The following is a 16,628-nucleotide window of genomic DNA, read 5'->3' as shown; positions in this document are numbered from 1 at the left end:
GGAATCCTGTGTGTTTAAAGCTTCACAAACGAATTCACACAGGAGAAAAACCCTACAACTGTGACCAGTGTGGTAAAAGGTTCAGACAAAAGATGCATCTAAAAAGACACCAGATGCTAATTCATGCTCGAGTGAGACCCTACCAATGTGGGTGTGGCAAAGAATTCGGCATGAAGTCCTCTCTCAAAATTCACCAGAGAATTCATACAGGAGAGAAACCATACCAGTGTGATCAATGTGGTAAAATGTTCAATCAAATAGGCAGTTTCAAGTCACACCTACGAATTCACACAGGAGAGAAACCGTACCAATGTGACCAATGTGGAAAGTCTTACAATACTTCTGCGGAGTTGAAGATTCACAACCGAATTCACACTGGAGAAAAACCCTACATCTGTGTCCAGTGTGGAAAACGTTTCACTATTTATGCTGGCTTAAAGACTCACCGCCAAACTCACACTGGAGTGAAGCCATTTAAATGTGTATGTGGAAAGAGTTTTGGATCTCGTTCAGAATTAAATCTTCATCAGCGTAACCATACAGGAGAGAAACCTTTTGAATGCAAACAGTGTGGAAAAACTTTTAGATGGAAACAAAATTTTAGGTCTCATTTGTGCAACGCAACAGGACAAATCTTACAACCATGAACCATATTGAGAAAAACTTTCATGCAAAGACTTACCTCAAGACAAGGGGAAATTTGAAAGAACAAAAATATTACTTTTATTTGTTGATACAAATGACTGAATTTGATCCCTCTTTTCTGTTCGTTTTTGTCCTGTTTTCTTCCCTGTTTTTAGGGGTCGATCAGGCTTTGGAGGTATGGAGGTGCCATACCTTTAGTACCATACTTATAGTGGTGCCTTATCTACTTTTCATTACATGAGAAAAAACATCCACTTAATTCCATTTCATGCCAGGACTGCTGGGTTCTCACCTGCATCACGATACACGTAGCAGCAAATTACTCATTCATTATTGGTACATGGATGAGCTCAATGAAATCATTTGTGAACTTGGATAAATACATTACCTGGAATGCTATTAATGTTTAAAATACCACTGCAAACTTGCAAAACATATTATTACACTTGATGCGAGGACCGCTTGGTTTCCTATCAGCATCACTCTGTCAACATCAAATGCATAATTTGTACATGTGTATGGTTAAACATTGACTTTACCCAGATTGCTATCAATGTTTACAATGTTAAAATACATCATAACCCATCTGTAGGGACTAAGAAAATCCATACTCTACAATATCATTATGTAGGCATGTAGTTAGTACTGTAGGTATGTTTGTATCTATACCTCCTTCTCTTGAGAGTTTTATGTATAAAAGGTTCAGGCCAAAGAGTTCAGCCGTGTTCATGCCTACATAATGGAGATCTCTGTATCTGTCAGTCTTTGTCCTCTTAATGCCCATACATGGAGATCTTTGACATAGGCATGCCCCATTTGTGCCCATATTGAGATTGTTTTGACTTGAGATTTGTTTCTGCCTGATGCCATGACGACACATCAAGGTTAGACAGCACACTCCATATTTGGGTGTAGCTGCATTGTGAACCCCTTATATGGTTATAGCGGAGTCATAGTGACTTCAGTGTGGAGCAAATAAATTACAGCAAATGTATGGGAATACCAACAGTTTCAGGAAGGGAATGTTTACTAATCATGGTGACTTAGTAAATAGCCTACATTGGATTACTATATAAAATCTATCTTGGATAATGTAGCAGGGTACTAGATGGGCTAGTGCACATTTTTGTGACCGAAGGTCGCAGTTTACCATGAGAAACGTCACAGCTTGTCTGCGTGTAGACAGTCGTGTATACGGTCTATGGGCAAACCCATAGACTGTAAAAATGTGTCATCATGATGTCATTGTGCTCTGATGTCACTGTGATGTCACACTAACAGAATCCCTTTTATGCCCATATATGGAGTTCACTGTGGCGCAACCTCACCCTTTAGGGCCCTTTAGGGCGAGGTCGCTTGTCACCCTGAGGCGTCTTTCTAGTATCTATTTACCAGGGGGTGTAAGTATTTTCCAAAGTCTTGTCTTGTTAAATGTGAAACTATTGATGTGTCACAAAAAGACTGTGTGATAATGATTACGTTATAAAATTACTGTTAAATCAGGCAGGTCGTTTATTTATAAAATAAAACCTGATGTCAACTTGCAGTACAGTAGGCCAACTTTATACTTTTTTATCATATCAATTTGTATTATTCTCTCTGTATAATAAAGTTCTTGTTGAATAACTGGGCTGTACTTGTGTATTTATTTTATGCATACGTGTATTAAAGTTTCTTATGTGTAGGCTACCTGTAACAGTATGACGCTAATTACACAATATTGCTTAGGCTATATGGGCGACATGGTTTATAAAAATGCATTAGACTTGTAACTTGTAAGTGCATCATTAAAACAACATAAACGATATCAAGCTAAAAATGCAGGATGGCAAAGAAACTGATGTAAACTAAAATTTAAGCCGCCAAGACCTCCAACAGAAGGCTGTGACCTCGAGTGAGTTGTGATGAGGTGCAATTATATTATTATGGTATATTTCTTATAGCTGAGGCCAAAATGGTCAAAATCAATTTGTTGCACTTGGTGAAGAGTTTCTGATTGTTGGTATGGTGTTAGGTAAAAACCATTGCAAACAAGTTGGGCTCGCCCCCTAGTGGTCCGTTTGCAATGAATCAAATATTAGATACGTCAGTATATGGTTCAAACCCCAAATAATTGATGAAAGAGATTTATCAATGGATTCTGTTACTATTGGGTATTATAAACAACATACTAAACATTCTGGAAAATAATAACTACCGGAAAGGCACCATTTTCAAGATGGCCTCCATGATGGATGCTGGGAGCTGAAAATGCCTATAAACTGGGGTTTAATGTGTAAAAATTCATAATAAATCTGCACTTGGTGAAGAGTTTTTGATTTTTTTGGCATGGTGTTATGTATGGGTATAAGGTTTTCAAAAACTATCGCAAACAAGTTGGGCTCACCCCCTAGTGGTCTAAAATATACTGACCTATTTAATATCTGATTCATTGCAAACAGACCACTAGGGGGCGAGCCCAACTTTTTTGCGATGTTTCTTGAAAACCTTATACCCATACCTAACACCATGCCAAAATTCACAAACTCTTCACCAAGTGCATATTTTTAATGAATTTTTACAATTTAAAACCCAGTTCATAGGCATTTTAAGCTCCTGGCAGCCATCGCGGACGCCATCTTGAAAATTAAGCCTTTCCGGTAGTTATTTTTTCCTGAATTTTTAGTATGTTGTTTATCATACCCAATAGTAACAGAATCCATTGAGAAATCTCTTTCATCTATTATTTGGGGTTTGAACCATATACTGACATATCTAATATTTGATTCATTGCAAACAGACCACTAGGGGGCGAGCCCAACTTGTTTGCGATGGTTTTTGAAAACCTTATAACTAGTGTTGTAGTCGAGTCCACCTAAAGCGAGTCCAAGTCAAGTCCAAGTCATATGAGGTTCGAGTCCGAGTCGAGTCCGAGTCATGACCCCCTGGGAGGAGTCCGAGTCGAGTCCGAGACCGACGGGAGTCGAGTCCGAGTCTGACGGGAGGCGAGACTGAATCGAGTCCCCAAAACCCGTTTTTCTTTTTTCTTTTTCTTTTTTTTTTTAGGTAGGCTACAGAAAACAACCTTTTTTGTTGTTGTTTTTGTTTAGTTGTTTTGGGGGAATGAGGGTTCTTTGTTCTTTATTAAAACAATAATAGGTCTCCTCAAATTACCTTTGGTTGCTGTGGTATAGACCAGATGGAGGGATTATATCTCCAAACTGGCTTGGGAACGCCTCGGTATACTCCCTGAGGGAGTGGAGGAAGTTGCTCGAGATAAGGAAATCTGGAGGTCTCAGTTGGAACTGTTACCCCCGCGACCCGATTCCGGCTAAGCGTTTGATGCCGGTTCACAGCCAAAATATCCAGCTCCATGTAGCTGGCACCTTAGGTTTGAGGGCATTTTACAGTAGGCTACTCCATTGCTGAATGTGATGTTGTGAGCCAAATGCAATTGTAAATTTCTGCTCGTTTTTACATAATGACATCAATCACATATGGTGAATGATGGATTCATTTATGTTCAGTCTCTCTCTAAATTAGTACCAGGGTTGGGAAGGTTACTTTTAAAAAGTATTCCTGCCGCTACCATTTTTCCCAAACAGACATTAGAGTTGCTCCAATGAAAATGTTTCCCCCAGGCAGAGAACACGTAGGCCTACTTTTGAGTGCCAATATAATAGTACAAATAAGACTTTATACTGTAGTACAATATCCCAAATCACAGGCGATGATTATCCAGTCTAATGTCATGATATTAAAAAAATAATATTAATTACAAAATAATTATACTAATGTAGTCTAGGCTATAACATTTTAAACATTGCTGTTTTAGCTCTGTCGTTGTAATAGAGCTGCATGATTATGGCAAAACTTATTAAACAAAATGTTATCTTAATGAAAAACTATTTTATTTTGACCAAAAATAAATTATTAGTTTCCCCATTCAAACACATTACATGCCTGTTTGCATTTCATTATTTAAGGTGATAAATACCTTATGTCATTTTAGTCTGATGCCTGTCAAACAATGCAAAAAAATACCCCATGTCACTGTTGTTTTGATTTGTCTCAACCTCTCTAGGGGGACTTAAAACGTTACACTTCTCTCTGTTAATCAGTGTAGCCTACTTTGTTAAACTTTCAGACGAGGCTTGCTTAACGAGTATTAATAGTTTACAGCTGGAAAGAAAACAAGACGTTGCATCTTAATCCAGCAGTGCGCGTGGATGATTTAAACTACACACAATGTCGTGTTTGGAAGCTGTTTACTACACTATGGAATTATTTATTTGGAACACAACACAAGGATATACTGCAGGTAGGAGAAAAGAAAAGTAAAGTGGACTGTGTTCAGTGTTGTCTGCTGGCTGCCGCTGCAGGGGCTCAGTGTGTGTGTGTGTGTGTGTGCGTGTGTGTGTGTGTGTGTGTGTGTGTGTGTGCGTGCGTGCTACAGTAGTGCGTGTGCTTATCAGATGCGCGTCAGATAGCCTATGCTGCATTACTTAACGCTCTTAATGTTAACGTTAATGGGCTCCTCAACATATGGATATACATTTCTTCCTTTGCATTGTACTGACTTGACTTGACTCGAGTGGACTCGGCGGGGGCGAGTCCCGAGTCAAATGGTCCGAGACCGAGACGAGTCCAAGTCAAATTGAGGGCGAGACCGAGACGAGACCGAGTCAATGAAAAATTGGACTCGAGTCCTGACTCGAGACGAGTCATTGACTCGAGTACTACAACACTACTTATAACCATACCTAACACCATACCAATTAAAGCAGCAAGCAGCGATGACTGGGCCCTCGCAGCTCTACCCACGTCACAAGGGGCAGCTGCCAATCAGAAGAGGGGGCGGGGCTAAGATACACCAATCAATTAACACATCTGGCGCCAACCCGAGTTTCCTGAGTTTGTATTGCTAGGTCCCTGTGCCAACCCCGAGTTTCCCAAGTTTGGGTCCGTTTTTGAAGACATTTTTATTTTTTATTTTTTTCAAAAAATCGTTTTTTCATGGACCTCCAGAAATGTATTAGGCATGATCGCGATCGCGAAATTGCATGTTTAACCCCCATACCAACCCATTCTTTCAAACATGGCAGCCATGTTTGTTTACATCTGAAGAAAACATAATGGCTGCTAAATCATGAATGCCTGAAAGGATTTCCAAGCGGATTTCTTTATTTTATTTGAAAGCTGTGAACAGCCTCCACACACGTGGTGCATAATCTAGGCATGGGCGTGCACGATCCGTGCACTATGAATTACATGGAAGTCTATGGAGACCATGGCATCCAGACCTTCAAAGAGAAAAAATCATTGCAACTTAAACACTTAAAGACTTAAAGACTCTGAAACAAGTCAAATGACTCCACCCACACGTCTGTACGACAAACGGTTCATGAGATATAGAGGCACTTCCTGTTTGTCGTCAGACGGCTCGCTGCGTCGGCACTTTGAACACACACACGCGTTCGGGGAGACCTCCTCTACCACACCACACTCTCCGCTAAGCCAAAGAGGTGTAAACATTTTTTTTATGGCCTTCCAGTGTGGCTAGACATAGAAAAAGTACCTTTTTCAGACATTTTCAAACTCTAGTTGGCACTGGAGAGCAGACGGCTTGCTGCGTCGGCACTTTGAACACACGCACACGTTCAGGGAAACCTCCTCTACCACACCACACTCTCCGCTAAGCGGGAGAGGTGTAAAATCTATTTCTGTTGGCTTTCCAGTTCAGCCACCCGCTCAAAAAAGTGACATTTTCAGACATTTTCAAACTCTAGTTGGCGCTGGAGAGCAGACGGCTCGCTGCGTCGGCACTTTGAACACACGCACGCGTTTGGGAAGACCTCCTCTACCACAGCACACTCTCTGCTAAGCGGGAGAGGTGTAAAATAAAAAATTGATGGCCTTCCAGTGTGGCTAGACATAGAAAAAGTACCATTTTCAGACATTTTCAAACTCTAGTTGGCGCTGGAGAGCAGACGGCTCGCTGCGTCGGCACTTTGAACACGCGCACGCGTTCAGGGAGACCTCCTCTACCACACCACACTCTCCGCTAAGCGGGAGAGGTGTAAAATAAAAAAGTTGATGGCCTTCCAGTGTGGCTAGACATAGAAAAAGTACAATTTTCAGACATTTTCAAACTCTAGTTGGCGCTGGAGAGCAGACGGCTCGCTGCGTCGGCACTTTGAACACACACACGCGTTCGGGGAGACCTCCTGTTGCCTCTAGACCACACCACACTCTCCGCTAAGCGGGAGAGGTGTAAAATAAAAATTTGATGGCCTTCCAGTGTGGCTAGACATAGAAAAAGTACCATTTTCAGACATTTTCAAACTCTAGTTGGCACTGGAGAGCAGACGGCTCGCTGCGTCGGCACTTTGAACACATGCACGCGTTCGGGGAGACCTCCTCTACCACACCACACTCTCCGCTAAGCGGGAGAGGTGTAACATCTATTTCTGTTGGCTTTCCAGTGCAGCCACCCGCTCAAAAAAGTGACATTTTCAGATTTTTTTTTTTGCCTGGATTTTTGAGAGGTGTGCCATGCAACTTCAAAGCTTCAAAGTGTCCATGATGTGTGAATGACCCACTCATTAGATAATGATTAGATTGCTCATTAGATAATGGGTGGGTGGGGGTCAGGCCTGAAATGTCGTCATTTTAGGGGCGGGTCCATGCTCAAGTTCCCTCAGCCCTATGTTCCCTCAATGTTAACCACTATGCCAAACCTAACCCTAACCCTAACCTTAACCTCAGTGAGGGAACATAGGGTTGAGGGAACATAGGCATGTCCCCTTAGGGGGTAAGGACACTTGGCCTTTGGTGTTGTCCATTGTTTGAGGGCACAAAGGCCAAATGCCAGGGCAGGAAGGCCATCAAGTAAAACTCAATTTTAGTCCAAGAATGTGTTGAATTTAAGGGTTAGGGATGATAATCTAATCTGCAGTGAAATAGTTAAATTATGGAATTTACATGTTGATCGATGCTCAGCCCTGCCAGCAATCAAAGTCACTGGATTGGTTTAAAGGTGGGAGTCTGAAAATGGTACTTTTTCTATGTCTAGCCACACTGGAAGGCCATCACATTTTTATTTTACACCTCTCCCGCTTAGCGGAGAGTGTGGTGTGGTAGAGGAGGTCTCCCCGAACGCGTGCGTGTGTTCAAAGTGCCGACGCAGAGAGCGGCCTCCCGTCCAGCGCCCACTAGAGTCTGAAAATGGTACTTTTTTCTATGTCTAGCCACACTGGAAGGCCATCAAATTTTTATTTTACACCTCTCTGGCTTAGCGGAGAGTGTGGTGTGGTAGAGGAGGTCTCCCCGAACGCGTGCGTGTGTTCAAAGTGCCGACGCAAAGAGCCGTCTACTGTCCAGTGTCCAATTTGTAAAGGCTATGCACTCCAGTGAACAGCATGTATCTATTTAGATATATTTTTTGTTATTAAAACGTTTTCTTTTACACATAAACATATTTTTTGTTATATGGCTTTGTTCAAATGCCTAATTTATATTTTTAATGATCATATAATTTGCAAATTCAACGTTTTTCAATGGAATTAATTACGAGCATTTTTATTTTGAAGGCGAATGCTTCAAACCGGAAGTCGTATATTTTCTCCCGCTGACACCGGAAATTCTATATTTGCTCAGTTCACGGACCTGACTTCTAGCTACTTCTGGGAGAGCCACTAGCTACTTCCGTTACTGGGGAGTTGGCAACACTGCCTCCATGGGACCCAAAAAAGCATCACTGGGCAGAAGGACACGCGATGCCAACCGCTGCCGCAAGCGTCGTCGAGCAGCAGCAACAACAAGCCTAATTAGTTCATGTTGTGTCTATTTACGTTCTGGCTAACTGTTAGCCGCTAACAAATAGGCTTCGTGTGTGTGTGTGTGTGTGTGAGTGTGAGTGTGTGTGTTTTCGTCACCTCCGCGCAGCCAATCACAAGCTTCCACTGCCGTAACCCAGAACGTAGCTTTTTTGATACACACGGACAGAAAGACGTGCAAAAACATTCTCCCAGGACTTTAACTCCCTTCTCTGGACGCAACGCACACTCGCACAGGCTTTCATGCCAGTTTATTGTCCTACCAATCTACTGGTGGTCAGCTTCTGCTCGAATCTACAATCATATGGTGGACATCACGGTCACGGACAGTCAGACACAACGTCAGCTTTTACAGCCGATGTCCCTCCATGTCCATGGGACCCAAAAAAGCATCACTGGGCAGAAGGACACGCAATGCCAACCGCATGCGTCGTCAAGCAGCAGCAACAAGAAGTAATTATTAATGTTGTGTCCATATTTACGTACTGGCTAACAAATATAGGCTTCGTGTGTGTGTGTGTGTGTGTGTGTGTGTGTGTGTGTGTGTGTGTGTGTGTGTGTGTGTGTGTGCGCGCGCGTGTGCCGCCAAACTTTTTTAACTTTTACAATGTTAATTATTTATTTTCGTCACCTTATTTCCTTTGCCTGCTAAGAAATTGGTTTTCTGGTGTGTGTGTGTGTGTGTGTGTGTGTGTGTGTGTGTGTGTGTGTGTGTGTGTGTGTGTGTGTGTGTGTGTGTGTGTGTGAGTGCGGCGCGCGCGCGCGCGCTCCCTCACATCTGGCTGTGTGTGTGCCTACTTGTTCTATCATGGTTAAAATTAAGTTTGAAGTTACAATGGGTGTGTATGGGGAGGGCGACAACATTTACATCAATTATCTATCTATTGAATCAAGCAACTTAAAAACTGTTCAGGGTGTCCAAAAATTATTTTGAAAGTGAAATATCCTTTTAACTGGTACAAGGTCAACTATTTTTTTTCCTTTTAACCTCATAACATAGAATGACGCAGTACTATGCAGAAGAAGAAAATAATTGGTATATTGTGTGTTTGTATTTGCATAAGAAGTGTTTAATGTTTTATTTAGTGTAGCGAAAATAGAGTTTTTATGTAGCAACATTTTCATAAAAAAATTATATACCAAAAAAGCATCTCGCTACGGGCAGTGGAGACGCCCCTCTCGTTCCGCTTGCCTCTGATTTGCCCATTGCCTTGTCAACAACCAGGGTTGCCAGATCAGAATGACAGTTTCCAGCCCAAGCACAACTTAAAACCAGCCCAATTCAATAAAAAACAGCCCAAATCGACCAAACCCATGTTAAACCGCAAAATCGAACCGCAAAACCGAGTTTGAAACACAATAGATAGGCCTACAGATACAATATTTTCCTCCCTTACCGGCATTAAACTGGTGACAGTGACACACTACATGCAGCTTCACCCTTAGATGGATCAGTATCCATCTCCCGCCCCATGTACTCACAACATGGCCGTTATTGGATCAAATAAATGTCCGGTCTAGTGTGGATACAGAAACAGTGAATGCATTTATGGGTGTTAAAGGACAACTTTAGTTTTTTACAACAAGGGTTCATATTTTAGATTGTAATCAAAGAATATAAATGATGAGTGTTAAATAGATTTCATTTACTTCTTTCTATTGTTTTAGAGATTCTTATTTCAGTGGTTGGGGGCATGCGTACAAGTGGCTAAATATGTCACTTTACACAGAATAAGCCCATTCCCAAGATACAACGCAACCTTTCATGGTTGGATGTGACTTATGGGGGCTAGAAGTGTTACTGCATAGCAATAAAGAAACTGCTGGCTTATTGTGTCTAAAAATACATATTTAGCCACTTGTACGCATGCCCCACATTTTAGCACAGTAAACGCGATAAAACAATAGAACGAAGCAAATGAAAATATTTTAACACTCACTTTTTGTTTTCTCTAATTACAATCTAAAATATGAACCCTTGTTGTAAAAAAACAAAGTTGTCCTTTAAGGACTGGATATAGTGAGTAGGTTGTTTCTAGACCGGATTAGAGCACTGAGCAGTAGAAAGAAACCATGTTTTACACACTATAATGCATGAAAAGCTGGTGTCTTGAGGCTAATAAAACCAGCCAGATATGTTAAAAACAAGCCCAAATTTTAGGTCCCCCGCCCAATGTTATTTTTGCCTGCCCAATGGGTTTTAAAATAGCCCAATTGGGCGGAAGACCGCCAATCTGGCAACACTGTCAACAACTAGTTATAAAACCCGACGCATTATAAGTTATCTTGAGTATGACAGTAGTTCGGGTTTTAATGTTAAAGTAAAGGCGAATTTGAAGCTTTATGGAAATGCAACTAGTGAGTATGAATGTTAATTCACATTTCATGGTTCCCTTAATTGTTTCCTACAGCCCCTGTTTTACAAATGTATTACATTTGTGGCTGTTGTAAATAAACGGTTATGTGTCTGCATTTCCTAGTAATGAACAAAAAAAGACTTTATCTTAAAGATTTATCTAAAGATTTTATCTTTTCAAAACGTGTGTTGTGAGCTGTTTTCATAATTCTAATTTATCTTTTGAACCATGCCAATCCATTAAAAAACACACAGCATAGAAGATAAATAAAATGAGAGGCCTTTCACAGTACAAAGTACTGTGAAAGGCCAAACTTAACTCTGATTTTATAGCAGCTAAAACATCAGTGAAATATCTGGGTTGTATCTTGGAAGGTAACTTAGATGGCCAAAATATGGCAAACAAGGTCTTGAGCAAAGTCTCTGGCCTGACTAAATTCTTAGCAAGGACAGCAAGATATTTAGATAAGGAAACTAGTCTGACGGTGGCAAACTCATTGATTTTGTGCCATTTTGACTATGCATGTACATCCTGGTTCGAGGGCCTATTAAAGTCCCAAAAGATAAAGCTACAGTCAGCACAAAATAGACTGATCAGGATCATACTAGGGCTAGAGCCCAGATCCCATATAGGGAGAAATCAATTTAGGGAAATCAACTGGCTACCTGTAGAAACCAGGGTTACCATGTCAAGATTGACCATGATTCATAAAATTAATGAATATCTAAAGAGATGTTTTACGCGAGTAAGTGATGTGCACACGCACTTTACCAGAGCTAGCATAGCAGACATGAGCCACCCAACTTTTAAAGGGAAAGTAGGTAAGGGTTCTTTTATCTACCTAGGAGCCACACAGTGGAACAAACTAGAATTGAATGTTAAATTGACAACCAATGTAAGGGTTTTTAAACAGACGATAAAAGCAGGTCTTTTAGAAAGGGTACCACAATAGTCTAAGGAAGACAAGGGAGTATGGGTTTATGTTTTTATCATTTGTTTGTACTGTATAGGTATGTCTGTACTGTAATTTGTTTTGTTTATAAACTGTTAATTGTATGAGGACCTCAGCGGAAATAAGTCTCGCGACTTTTCTGCGTAATCCTCGATTTGCTGTATTGTATTTACTGCTTTTCAAATCAAATCAAATCAAGTGTCAAGTTTATTTTGAGCACAGCACAAAGTGTCAAGTGCAGGCTTTAACAGTAGCCTAACAGTAGGGGCGTCTCTATAGAGTATAGGGTAGAGGTCTTCACGGGTCCAATTTGAACTACCCGAACCCAAAAGGACCCGGGGGGACACCGCATCTTTAGTGCCATCGTGTGGCGTTATCTATTTGGTGTAGTTGTTGCATTCTCTTTCATTCAATATCGGCCTGACTCGGCTCCACTTGGGTAACAGGAACCGGCGACTTCACTATCAGATACCTGGGAAGCGGGGCAGACGGCCCCGGCCCGCCCCGCGGTAAATGCTCGGAAATGGCCCCGTTACCCGGCTCGGGGCGGGTCGGATCACGGGTAGTTTCGGATCTCGGGCAGGTCCGAAGACCTCTAGTATAGGGGCGTCTCCACTCCCCTTAGCCGGATGCTTTTTTGATACACGCCCTTCTGCATCGCGGGCAGTGACTGGGGGGTGTGAACTTTGGCAACAACCCAATCCGATTCCACTCCTCGCCTATTAACAGATCTCAAGGCCATTATGGGACTGTTCAGGCCCTAGGCCTATACCGTCCTGCTGGCCACTGTTCCTCTGCCTTTCCCAGAGAGGGGAACACAGAACAGCCAAGGACCTCCTGGGCTCCCTGTCTCCCCCCTGTCTCTCCCTGGAGCCACTATAACATCTCTGCTAGATGGGGAGACATGGAGCCCCCCAGATACCCCCAGGGTCACATTTTTCATGGCCGCATGTGCTCAGCTGTGCTGCTCTCTCTCTCACGCACACGCACACACACACACACACACACACACACACACACACACACACACACACACACACACACACACACCCCCATGTAAAATCAAAGTCCTTATTATTAAAATAATGATGCTATTCTTTCATTCTAGTACCAGGAAGGACAATTTCTATTAAACCGGAACCTGAAGAACACCTGAGAGAGTATGAAACAAGTAAGTATAAACATATCCTCCCCCCCAATGTGCCTTTTTTGTTCCTACCTGGTTTGGTGAATTTCTCTTTTTGTTGCTCCTCATCCGAGTTTTGACCACTCATCACAGCTAAAATGAAGCATGGAGCCCCCCAGGTACCCCCAGGGTCACAATTGTCATGGCTGCATGTGCTCAGCTGTGCTGCTCACACTCACTCACTCACACACACACACACACACACACACACACACACACACACACACACACACACACACACACACACACACACACACACACACACACCTACGTCTACACCCATGTCAAATCAAAGTCCTTATTATTAAAATAATGATGCTATTCTTTCATTCTAGTACCAGGAATGACCATTTCTATTAAACCGGAACCTGAAGAACACCTGAGAGAGTATGAAACAAGTAAGTATAAACATATTTTTCATGGCCGCATGTGCTCAGCTGTGTGCTGCACACACACACACACACACACACACACACACACACACACACACACACACACACTAGGCTTGTCACGATACTGGATTTCTAACTTCGATACAATATTTTGAAAAAATGTCGATACTCTATACCATTTTCGATACCACGCAACCACTGCGATTGTAATACAAAAATGTTTATTTTTATTTAAAGAAAAATACAGAACTTATTGAGGTAGATGTTAGTGCACTTTTTTATGGCCTGCCTTTGATGTTTTCACATTCTAAGTACAAATAGGCCTTTAAAATAACTAGGAATAAGCCAAAGTAGGTAAGATACACATAAAAGTAACGTTGGTGTAAACCAACGAGAGAGATAAAAACTGAGTATTGATATTATCGATATGAAAATCGATACTTTTTCGATAAATCGATATAACACTAACACACACACACACACACACACACATACAGACACACACACATCTACACCCATGTCAAATCAAAGTCCTTATTATTAAAATAATGATTCTATTCTTTCATTCTAGTACCAGGAACGACTATTTCTATTAAACTGGAACCTGAAGAACACCTGAGAGAGTATGAAACAAGTACGTAAAAAAAAATCTAACCTTGGTTCAAAGTGAAGCGGTGAATTTTTATTCTGTGTTCTAGAGCTATGAAATCTGTGTTCTAGATCTATACATCCTGTGTCCTAGATCTATACTTTCTATGTGCTTTAGTTCTATATTGTTATGAATTCTGAATGAATGAAGGATTTTATCTGGAGGGCCAAATTGTCATGTGACGCTTGACCAATCCTCAATCCTGGACGCACGGGACACACAAAGCCACTCCTTGGAAGCGGCTTTCACCGCTTCAAAGAATCACTTACGCCACCGGCGTATTAATGTGTGTGAATAATAATAATAATAAAACTTTATTTGTATAGCACCTTTCAAGACATGAAATGCAGCTCAAAGTGCTTTACAGAGCATAAAATGAAGCACAAGTGCTTAACGGAGATAAAGTAAAATAAAATAAAAAATACATAAAAAAGAAATAATTAAAATGATTACAATAAAGCAAGAAAGAATAAAAGCATAGAACATTGAAGAACAATTTCAGAGCAGTGCGGACGTCAATAGCAGCACAGGGATTAAAAAATTCAGCTAAAAGCAAGAGTACTGTGCTTTAAAGCTATCCAGCGAGGCTGCCTGTCTTAGGTATAGTGGGAGTTTATTCCAAGCTGTCGGTCTAGAAGCAGAAAGCTGCTTCACCATATTTTTTACATGTCATTGTTGGCGCCTCAAGTAGGTCTGCACTAGAGGACCTGAGTGGGCGGGTTGGAACATATCTATGCAGGCAGTCATAGAGGTACGAAGGTGCCAGACCATTTAGAGCTTTATAAACAAGTAAAATAATTTTAAAATCAATCCTAAAAACAACCGGGAGCCAGTGTAGCGACGCTAAAACTGGTGTAATATGTTCTCTTATCTTAGTTTTTGTTAAAACTCTGGCTGCTGCATTTTGAACAAGTTGTAAATTGTCAGTTGTTTCCTTTGGCAGACCAGAGAGAAGTGCGTTGCAGTAATCAAGCCGAGAGAAAACAAAAGCGTGGATCAGCGTTTTTGCATCGTTCAGCGACAGATAGGCTCTAATTTGCGCAATATTTCTAAGGTGAAAGAAGGAATCTTCGTGACATGATTAATGTGTGTATTAAAATTTAATTCAGCATCAATGATCACCCCCAGGTTCTTTACAGAGGTGTTACTTTCTTTAGCCAGGTTACCAAGTCTATTTATTATTGATTCTCTCTGGGCAGTAGAACCTATTATGAGAACTTCTGTCTTGTCCTCATTTAGCTTGAGAAAGTTCTCACTCATCCAGCATTTTATGCTAGACACACACGTCAGCAATGGGTCTAGAGCACAGGGGTCATCCAGAGACACCGAAAGGTACAACTGGGTGTCATCAGCATAGAAATGGAAATTCACACCGTGAGCGGAAATAAGTTCTCCCAGCGGCAGTATATAGAGGGAGAATAATAAAGGACCAAGAATCGAGCCCTGTGGAATACCAGAGCAGATGTTGTGTTTGTTTGACTCGAAGTCAGCTAGATTAACAGAGTAGCTTCTGCCTGTTAGGTAAGAGCAAAACCAGGACAGAGCTGTCCCTGACAGTCCTACCCAGTGTTCGAGACGTTGTATTAGAATTGTATGGTCAATTGTGTCAAAAGCCGCCGTTAGGTCCAGCAGTAGGAGAACGGACACATCTTTGTTGTCAGCAGCCACCCTAAGATCATTAATAACTTTTAAAAGTGCAGTTTCTGTGCTGTGTCCTTTCCTGAAGCCGGATTGGAATTTGTTGTGCACCTTATTGTTCTGCAGAAACACATCCAATTGATGAAAGATAATTTTTTTCTATGGGTGAATGTAATGCACATTGTAAAGCGCTTTGGATAAAAGCGCTATATAAATGCACCATTTACCATTTTCTCTCGCTTCTCAGCCAACCCCAATGACGGCAGGCTCTACAGAGAGAGGAAATCTCGCGCATCAAAGACGCCCCCCACCAAAAGTAAGTACTTTTTTGCTTTTCCAATTATTCTTCTAATTCATTATCATTTATTTTTATTACATCTACACAAAAGATTACAATTACTATGTTACGCACCCATATCTGAACTGACATCACACTCTTGAATTGATACTTCATGCATGCTGTCCAATCTAACTTTGCAGAAAGATGCTATGAGGACCTTCAATATGGAGCAAACTCTAAGCCACCACGAACTCGAAGAAGAAAACAAAAAGGTAAAAACTTAAGAAGAGCATGTACATAGCCACAACAACTCACAGATATAGTGGACTTTCAAACACCTGCAATGGATTCCATCTGCATGTCATGTCAAATATACTCAAAACAAGTCAGCCAGAGGCACTCTTCATGAGTTTTTTAGATTCCATCTACAGGGGGCACGGTGGCGCAGTGGTTAGCACTTCGCCTCACAGCTAGAAGGTCCTGGGTGACGCTGTGGGCACTGGGGGGCATGTTCCTCCCTCCGCGTCATCAGCGCCCACACCCTAGGTGGGGTTGGCGATAGGGCCTTTCTGTGTGGAGTTTGCATGTTCTCCCTGTGTCTCCTAGGGTTGATACCCTCACATTTATTTTTATTACATCTACACAAAAGAATGCAATTACTATGTTACACACCCTTATCTGAACTGACATCACACTCTTGAATTGATACTTC

The 16,628-nt window shown here is 41.6% G+C and overlaps 1 protein-coding gene across 1 annotated transcript in view; it reads left to right on the top strand.

Moving 5' to 3' along the window:
• The window catches only part of LOC308290583 (uncharacterized protein), an 85,207-nt gene that overhangs the window by 59,250 nt on the left and 9,329 nt on the right, over positions 1 to 16,628 (top strand). The window contains exons 5-8 of the mRNA XM_080732487.1: positions 13,293 to 13,355; positions 13,921 to 13,983; positions 15,884 to 15,952; positions 16,117 to 16,188. Of these exons, the coding sequence (XP_080588613.1) occupies positions 13,293 to 13,355; positions 13,921 to 13,983; positions 15,884 to 15,952; positions 16,117 to 16,188 (267 nt within the window). The remainder of the gene's footprint in view (positions 1 to 13,292; positions 13,356 to 13,920; positions 13,984 to 15,883; positions 15,953 to 16,116; positions 16,189 to 16,628) is intronic.

The sequence above is a fragment of the Nannobrachium achirus genome (assembly GCF_963921795.1).
Source record: "Nannobrachium achirus genome assembly, chromosome: 9".
Classification (NCBI taxonomy): Eukaryota; Metazoa; Chordata; class Actinopteri; order Myctophiformes; family Myctophidae; genus Nannobrachium; species Nannobrachium achirus.
This window is presented reverse-complemented; position numbering and strand designations above follow the sequence as displayed.